Below are 9,673 nucleotides of genomic sequence, written 5' to 3' on the forward strand. Positions count from 1 at the left end.
TCTGAAGACTCTGGGTATGTAGTCCTGCGGCCTCCTGCAGGATTCTGGGTATGGTAGTTCGGACGAAATTATGCCAAGGATTCTGGTTAGCGTAGTCCTGCGATTCCCCAAGCCCTTCAGTGCTGAGTGAATATTTCTTCTGATGTCACCGACCTCCTGGCCTCTGTTCCCTGGTGAGCTGGGCTTCTGGTCTTGATGTGTGCTCTTTCAGACCTGGAAGGAGGACTGGAGCATCTGCTGCAGAAATAGTGGAATAGGCTGCAGGCAGGATTCTGGGCCCAAACTGAGCAATAGATGCCTGAAGCTCTCTGGAGGGTGCAGCAGGCTCTGGCTCTGGACCGCTCCTCTGTGCGTGATGAAGCTGGAGCTGCACAGGCTGGGTCTGAGCACTCTGGGTCCTTAGTTTGAGCGCTGGGGTGTGTGCTTGTCTCCTCACGCTGTGTGGAGGCTCCGCCAGCAGCAGCTTTGTGGGGTGGTTATAGAGCAGGCTCAGCAACCTTGCAAATTTGCAGTACTTTGAGTAGAATATATGTTGAGATCCTATGAAATATCATGAGTTGTAGACTGTATCTCTTACAAATGGAATAAATCAGACACAAGCTTAAACATCACATTGTTTTTTGTTTTGTTTTCGGTACTGGGGATCGAACTCAGGACCTTGCACTTGCATGGCAGGCACGGCACCACGGATCTAAATACCCGGCCCCACGTTGTTTTTTTAACATAAGAAACCCAGAATAAAAAGAAAGAGCAAAATAAAAGCTATTGTAGATAATAGGAAATAGGGAGATAGGTCATTCTCAAAGCAGAAGGGGATTGGGTTGTGGAGAATGAATTGGGCTGAGTGATGCCGCACTTGAACAGCATGTATGAGGTCCTGGTTACATTCCCCGACACCACAGTCAACAGAAAACTGTAAAAAAGGAAAGAGAAAAACCATAGATTGGGGCTGGGGATGTGCTCAGTGGCACAGTGACTGCCTGGCAAGCGCAAGGTCATGGATCAATGGGGAGGGGGATGAAGATGGAGGGAGGTGGGAGCAAGGGCAGGAAGCTTGGGGAGAGTTTCCTGATGGACAGTGTTTTCTGCACAGTCACAGACATTGCTGCTCGGAGCATTTAGGATTTTCTTGACTCCACTGGTAGAAAACTGGAAGCTTGTCCTAGATCTGCTGATGCACCTCTTTCTTTGAGTGCTATTAATCTGCCTCCTTTTGTTATAATAAACCATGCACATGAATATAATTTTAAAAATCAGCCAAAATATTGGAAGGAAATTACACTTTATCAGTAGTCTGCTTTATAGTTTTCTTTATCTTTCTTTTTGTTGTTTTTGTGTGTTTCACTGTTTGTTTTTTGAGACAGATTTTCACTAAGCAGTTCAGGCTAGCTTTGAACTCACTACGTAGCCCAGGCTGGCCTTGAATTTACACTGATCCTCCTGCCTCAGCCTCCCAAGTACTAGGATTAAAGGTGTATGCAATCATGCCTGGTTTAGGCATTGGCATATAAGAAGAAAATCACAAGAGTGTTCCTAAAAATTTGCAAGATTAACTGTACACATATTAACTGTATAGTACAAGGATTGAGTCCTGGGTCTTATCCAATGTTGTCATATCCAATGACTGAGCTAGCTTTTCCAACCGATGAAAGGGAGCAATAATAGTAGTTGAAGAGGTACAGTAACGGGCTTTAACTAAGGACTGTAAAATATAATGCCTGCTTGGAAAGCACTTGTGTGTGACAGGATAATAAAATGAGTTGGTTATATTGATGTCATATAACTCATCAATATTGATAAATCAGATGAATAAACTGTAGTGGGAAGGGTCGGGGATTTAGCTTGGTGGTGCCACTGCCTGCCTCGCAGGCACAAGGTCCCAAGTTTGATCCCTGATACCAAAAAAACAAAAACATAAAACCCAAAACAAAACTGTAGTGGGGAATAGTCTTAAATCTAGTAACTTGAAGCTGAAATGTATCTTGAACCTGATGAGGAAGGGCCATACCATCCCCTTGGACCCTCTTGACCTGCAGACCTCTTGGTTGCCTCCAGCTGCTTAGAACAGCTCTAAAAGGAGTGCTGATGGCCACAAGCTGCAGAGAGAAGGAAAATGGGTGACAAACATATAAATTGTATTCGAGGATTTGTCCTTTCCACGATATTTACTGGTTACCATGCGCTTCTCCCTGGAAAGTGGTTTTCATATGTAAAGAGTTGCTGGAGTCAAACTGAAATATATTTATATGAAGAAAATGTGAAAAGTAATCAGAGAAAACTCATTTATATACTCTTCTAAAGAAAAGGTTGATGCATTTGGCATTTTATTTTTCTTAAACACATACTATTAATTTCATTAGGTTCTTAGTGTAGGCACAAAACATCTAACATACACAATTTAACAATAAAAGTTTTATTTTTGCTCATGGTTTCAGAGATTGAAGTTGGTTGCTATACGACTCCAAAGGAGGAATAACATAGTGGGGGGAAAAATGAAGAAAAGTAACTACTATTTGAGAAGCAAGAAGTACAGAGCAAAACTGATACTAGACTACTCGAGGGCTGGGGATTTAGCTCAGTGGTGCTGCGCCTGCCTCACAAGTGCAAGGTCCTAAGTTTGATCCCTGGTACCACCACCATGACCACAACAAAAACTGGTACCAGACAAGAAGGGGGAGAGAGAAGATACGGTCCATACTGTGACACCTCCATGACACAACCCAACTATCAGAACTGTACTAATATCCTACCCACCTCTCATGCCAAACAGCATATTAAACAAGAGTATCGCAAGGCTTTAAGTAATATTTTTCTTCTAGAAATATTAATGTGTTAAAAGATGGTGAGTTTCAGCTTGGGAGCAGGGAACTACAGGACACAGCGAGCTTACAATGTGAAGTCCTTGGGTTTCCCTTCCTCAACAGCAGGAAGTGGATTTATTTGATTACTGTAATCTTTTTTTGGCATATATTTATTTTCTTAGCATAAATTGAGAGATACAATGTGAGAAAGTTTTGTCCATGCAGCCACTTACCTTATTGCATATTTTTAACATCTCACAATATCAGACCCTCCTCCATTCCATTATGTCCTGACCTTTCCTGGACTCATGGCATTCTCTCACAGTGATGTTTCCATGGTGTATTAATTCTGGAACTGTCATAGCACATGTGAAACCCCATTTTAAGGAGTAACAGATAAAAGCCCACTGAGTCCAGGAGGAAGGTAGGAGTAGTTGGGAGTGGTGGTGCATGCGCGTAAACCAGCACTACTTAAACTAATGCAGGAGAGTAACAGCGAGCTAAGGCCACCCTGGGCTGTATGGTGAGTTCAAGAACAGACTAAATTATACATGACGCTTGGTTAAGGAAAAAAAAAAAAAAAAAAAAGAGTAGTGGCCACTCTGCAAAGCCAGGAGTAAACTCTGTTTAAATACTGCCTAGGACAAGCTGCACCCTGAGAAAGAAACTGGTTTAGCAGCCTCTGGGTTACAATCTACCACTTCAGTTCCACTCACACGAGTAAGGGTTTGTTTCTGTTTTCACTGTTTCTGTCGTCATAGCTCAGAAGGCCGGCAACCGAGCAGCAGCAAATCAGTGTTGAAGACGCGTAGGAACTGTCCAATTAGGCGGGCCTAGGGAGGCGGCTCTGTTTCCTGCCCGGAAAGCCAGAGCCTGAGCACACTGCTGAGCGCCACCTCACTGGGCTAGACCACCTTGCTATAGGATTTCTACCGGCTGCAGCCTGCCTTGAAAGGACCCTGGAAGACCCTCGAACCACACAATGGTGATAATATGGGATGGGTGCCCTGCAGTGGGACGGAATGGGATGCGATGTGGGCGAGGTCAACCCGGAAGTGGTAGGAACCTACAATGGCGGACCGGAGGCTCCCTGCCTGCCTGCCTGCCCCGGAGCCTGAGTTCTTCCTGGTTGCTTGTCCTGTGTACTCTCTGTCCCTCCTGCCATAGCTGAGGCTGGGCCGTTTTGGGTACCGAGCACCGCGTCTCCCTCTACCACCCTGCCAGCTAGAGCGCAGTCTCAGGGAGCCCCACTCACAGCTGGACCCCATCTGTGTGCGGAGAGAGGGAGTTGTGGGGAGACCCAGGTTCAAGGGCTCCAGCCGGGAGAGCTGCGGTGTGCCGGTTACCTGGTCTCATCCCTCCTGCCGGCAGACCTGGTGGATCTCAATTTTGTAAATGTCCGCGGTAGAAGTTCTTAAAAAGTCCCCACATTGTTACACTCAATGATGGGTGATGATAAATGCCATGAGAATCCAGAGACAGGTTTAATACTGTGATGTGACTCAGCGGTGGAGCGCTCTCTATACATGCAGTGAACTCCTGTGTTAAATACACAAGTGCAGAAAAATATACCATCTTAATTGTATAGGTGGCACCTCTTTTAACAAATAGAACATTTAAGTGAAGACTTCCCATAAAGTTTAGAATGCTGAGGAAAATAGAGATGTTAATGTATTAGCAGAGTTAAGAGAAAGTGTTCCTTCTAAGGACTTCTTCCAGAAGGGGCTACCTGTTAAACACACTGAAACTCACTGAACTTGAGCATCTTTGCGGACATGGGATTTGGTAGGAGTGCAAAGGGAGAGAGGTGTCATCTCATGTCGTTGCTGTAGCCCTTGGACTGTTTGTAGACATTGTTTTAAAAATTAAAATGCTGATTGAGATGGACCTTATATTAAAGGAGTACTGCACTGGGGGTAAAGCACTAAATGTGAGGTCTGCAGGCATAAGAATTCCTAGGAATAAAGCTTTTTTTTCCTGTAGGGAGGAGCAATTGGAAGGGGAAAGAAAGTGGGAGAGGAGGGGATGTTGAGGGTGACAAAATCCACCTGTACAACAGTGAAGGCATTACCCTGAAGTCAGATTGGTCTTTTTGTGACATAAAGGAATTGTGCCCTGGCTCAATCTGAGAGTGGATCAAATAAATACCAGAGGGCTTAGGAAGGGGAAATCTTAGTAAAAGTTAAATACATATATATCTATCTATCTTCTGTTACTACTGATCAGTTAACCTAGTCATTTTTGAGGAGCTATTGAACATTAGGAATGTGGCCTTTTTGTAGGCTTAAAAATTGTTGGATGTAAGTGTGATGCGAAGGGATTTCTCCAGGATGCAAAAGGCTGTAAGGTGTGGTTGATGTTTTTATTGCACACAGGACTGAATTCAGGACTTTTGCTCTGAGTTACATTCCCCATACTTTGTTTTTTTGTTTGTTTGTTTGTTTGTTTTTGTATGGGGAATCAAACTTGGGGTCTTGGGCTTGCAAGGCAGGTGGGAGAACCACTAAGCTAAATTCTCACTCCCACCACACACTTTTTTTTTTTGGTACTGGGGATGGAACGCTTGACTTTGAGTTTATGAGGCAGGTGTGGCGCCACTGAGCTAAATCCCTGGGCTGTTCTTTTAAAATTTGAGATCAAGTCTCAGTAAATTGTCCAGGCTGCAGTGAACTTCTGATCTTGTTTTAGCCTCCTGGAGTTTTAAGATGACAGGCATGTGCTGTCATGCCTAGCTAAGATGAGGCTTCTGTAACTACCACTATTAAGTAGGATTACAATGCTTGATTAAATGAGGCTTCAGCTGATTCATGTTTATGCCCAACTCATGTAGTGGTTTGGGACATGGAGACATGAGGATTGTAATACTGAAGCCAACCTGAACAGTGGAGCAATAACCAGATCTACATAAAGTAAAAATACTAGGAATGTGTCTGGAATCTAAAATAACTTGTGTAACATGTAGAAGGCCCTGAATTCAATCTCCAGTACCTAAGAATAAAAGAAACTGATTAGTATTCAGTGGAAAATTTACTTCAGTTTTATTCTATTTGTACACTTATGGTGTGTGGTACAGTACTTGCTCAAGATGCTGGGCATCAGCAGTAAGTCACTGCTCTGTCAGTGACAGGACGTCAAGAGAAAACAGCCAAAGTGTTCATCTAGATAATATGAAACTTATCAGGTAGCTTTCTGTGTTAAGCACTGTATTAATTAAATTCTCCTTAAGAAGTAACCTGGGACACATTATGAGTGGTACTTGGATAAAGGAGCATTGCTCTAGATTTTGTTTTCTCTTTTTGCTTTGGTTTGGTTTGGTTTGGTTTTATTTGGTTGGCTGGTTATCTGTCTGTCTAGCTAGTTAGCTATCTGTTTATTTTGTGTTGTAGAGAGGTACACCTCTCCATTGATACCATCCAGCTTGCTTTATCTAGACAAGAGAATAGGACAGAAATTTTCAATAAATAGACACAGCTCTGAGCAGTTGAACTGCAAGACACTAAGCTTGTACAGTGTTGAAGAGAAAACACTTCCTTTCCTAATACCAATTTATACTGAGTCTGGGAACCAATCTTAACTACCTTAATCTTGGAGAAAATATTTGACTTTCCTCTCTGCCCTTTCCTGTTTTCTCACTGACTCTTCCTTGCCCTTAATGGGCTGAAGTCAGGTCTGTGTAGCACTGTCACATGCAAGACTTGGGGCTGTTTTCCTTTGCAGTTACTTACATCTCTCTAGGGAAAGAAATTACCGTGAACCTTTGCTCTGTGTTCCTTATGTGGCTGGACCAGCAGTCTCTGAAATTCCTTCTGAGTTCTCCTGAATTTGCCACACTCTGCTGTAGTGGCTTCAGAAAGACAGCCTAAAGAGAAGGACCAAAAGAGTGTTGAAGTATGGACTGTGAGTTATTTGGGCAGAATCACTCAGCTTGGTTTTGGGGTGTAGAGGTAGAGAGATGACAGCTCTTGGGATCGTTCTTGCCCTCCCTTCAGGAGCTTGTTGTCTACTGAATTTGCCAAGTCATAGAATTTCAGCCACTTGTGATTTCATACTTCAGAACACGTGGATATAAAATAACACCTTATTTGCCTTTTCTGCAGTTGTGAGAAAGTAGACTTTTCAGGTTCTGTCTGTCGATGATATAAGTGCCCCAGGAAACATTCTTAGCACCCTGAAAACACATGTGAGAAAAATGCCATAGATGCTCACGTCTCCTTTTTTAAATGTCTTCGTCTCTTTCTGTTTACACCCTTCTATAAATTATCTGCTTAAATTATGTGTTCATATTTGTGATGAAGATACTTTTTAAGTAAATCTTCTTATCCATGTATTTGTTACTTACAGAGAATGAAAATACTTTCTATTATTTTTCATCTACACATTAATTTCATTAAGGATTTTCTTGGCTGAACAGAAATCCTAACTCTTACTCTTTTTTTCTTTTCAACATTTGAGGCTTTACAAATTTATAACTGAAGTTTCTTCTCTACTCTTAGATCAGAAAGACATCTTTCTTTCTTTCTTTCTTTCTTTCTTTCTCTCTCTTTCTTTTTCTTTTTCTTTTTCTTTTTCTTTTTTTCTTTTTCTTTTTTTTTTATACCAGGTATTGAACTCAGGACCTTGCACTTGCAAGGCAGGCAGAGGAACCAGTGAGCTAAATCTCTGGCCTCAGAAAGTCATTTTGAATACTTTCTTCTATATTTCACATTTATGTGATATTTTTGTCATTTATTTGCCTAGAGTGCACCTTTGAATGTTTATGGGACAAAAATTTCTCATTTTTCATTGTGACTTTTGCTGTTAGCCTTGTCTTGTTATCTTTGTTCATTTCTTAGAGAATAGAAAATAAGATGTCCAGAGTAAACATCAATAATACAAATTGAAAGCAAATGTTAACTGATATCTTTCAAAGATTAGTTAAGTAATAGATACTATCAAAATAAACATTTTATACAACAGCCCAATTCAAATATATGTTACTTAGAACATGCATACCATGAAAAGCTTAATCATCCATGTCTGATTGCAGTGGCACCAAATGCATGCACTTTATGTGGTCAATGTTAGAAAAACCCCATTAGTTACTAAACTCTGGCTTACATCTCATTTTACTCTTATCACCATAGTGAATGCTGAGCACATTATTAAAGAGATGAGGAAACAGACAAGAGTAATGCACAAAAAATTTCCCATTAACATAAAATTATTATGCAACAGTTAAACTAGATCCATATACTCAGATTCCTTTGCTTGCCACTGACCAAATCAGAGGAGGCCATACATTTGGGTAAGAAAGGTTTATTCAAATCTAGCTCTTAGAAGATGGAGGGACCTATTTGCCTCAAATTGCCACCTCTCCATATGCAAGTGGACACGGGTCCTACACAGTAAAGAACAGAGGGGATGGAAAGCATGGAGAGATGATACAAATCTCCACATTTGCTTTGCCACTTTTAGCCATCTTTAGCTCATTGTTCTCTTTGTTGTGGAAAGGAAACTGGACTCCAGGCTTCCCGGTATCAGCATCTGAATATTGTGTTTATTTATCTGGGCTGAGGAGAGGTAGGGGGAAGCTGTTTATGACCGTGGCCTCAGGAAGTCACTTGTCTGAAAAAAAAAAAAATTAATTTTTTTTCCAGTGCCGGGGATCGAACTCTGGACTTTGTGCTTACGAGGCAGGCGGTGGAAAAACACAATTTTTAAACTTTTTTTTTTTTTTTTTTTTAGTGCCAGCTACAGTTTCCTTCTTGCTTCTTTCAGCCCTGAATCTTGAATTTGTTGAGGTGCCAACTCATTTATCTGCCTGGCTGTCTCATGTCAAGTTGGCATGTTGAATTCATCAAAGGTAGCCAGAGCACAAGCAAAGAGAAGCCTGATGCTTGAGCTTGAAAAAACATCTCGCTAAAAATTATGAGGTTAAATATAAAAGAAAGGCAAAGTCAGGAGATATATAACCACTATTCCTGCTATACGGAGGTGTTGGTTTTAGACCATCATGTGTAAGAACCCTCTTATAACCTCTGCAGCTCTACTTATTTTAGTAGTGTTGACACATGGGTGACACTTTGATGCTTGCAACTTTCCCCTTGTCTCTGAATGTTTTTTCTTTTTTCTGATGGGATTGGCACTTAACCTTGTCCCTTGGTGCCAAGATAGTTTTCCCAGCTAATTATCAATTAGACTGTGTCCCAGTTAAAATGCAACAGATAATTGTAGTCAGTGTCTTAAAACACTTGCTGCCAAATATATACAGTAAAAGAGATTTAGAAGGAGTGGCTCCTACTCTGATTTATCTATTGTCTATTGTCAGGTTCAATCCTGTCTTATTTTATAGCCAGTACTCTAAAACATTAGAAATTTGACAAGTTATAAAGCTGTAAGTAAACATAAAATGAGCCAGCCAGGCATGGTGGCACATGCCTGTAATCCCAGTACTGGAGAGGCTGAGATATGAGGATCACCACAAGTTCAAAACCAACCTGGACCAAATAGTGATTTTGATGCCAGTCTGAAATACATAGGAAGACCCTGTCTCAGAAAACCTAAATAAATAAACAAATAAAACAATAAAAGCACAGCACATGTAGCCTCTACATTATTCTTGGACAAAAAAACATGGTGATTAAGTCAATTAAGAAAATCCAATATTTCTGTGAAGCAAAATTAGTTTTGTCAGAAAGGTATATTAAGCCAATACTTAACGAATCACCTCTTGTAAGCTGGGTGTGGTGGTGCACGCCTTTAATCCCAGCACTCGGGAGGCTTGAGGCAGGAGGATCGCTATGAGGGATACCAGCCTGGGCTACATAGTGAGTTCCGGGTCAGTCTCAACTACATAGTGAGACCATGTCTCAAAAAAAAAAAAAAAAAAAAAA

General features: G+C 41.4%; 1 protein-coding gene across 1 annotated transcript in view; it reads left to right on the plus strand.

Moving 5' to 3' along the window:
- The first annotated feature begins 3,575 nt into the window (after window positions 1-3,575).
- Window positions 3,576-9,673, plus strand: part of LOC104874253 (zinc finger protein 14) — a 20,543-nt gene continuing 14,445 nt past the window's right edge. Inside the window, 1 exon segment of the mRNA XM_010641285.3 lies at window positions 3,576-3,786. Coding sequence (XP_010639587.3) covers window positions 3,784-3,786 — 3 coding nt within the window. The 5' untranslated portion in view covers window positions 3,576-3,783.

This window comes from Fukomys damarensis, unplaced genomic scaffold (assembly GCF_012274545.1).
Source record: "Fukomys damarensis isolate Sample0158 unplaced genomic scaffold, DMR_v1.0_HiC HiC_scaffold_25, whole genome shotgun sequence".
Taxonomy (NCBI): domain Eukaryota; kingdom Metazoa; phylum Chordata; class Mammalia; order Rodentia; family Bathyergidae; genus Fukomys; species Fukomys damarensis.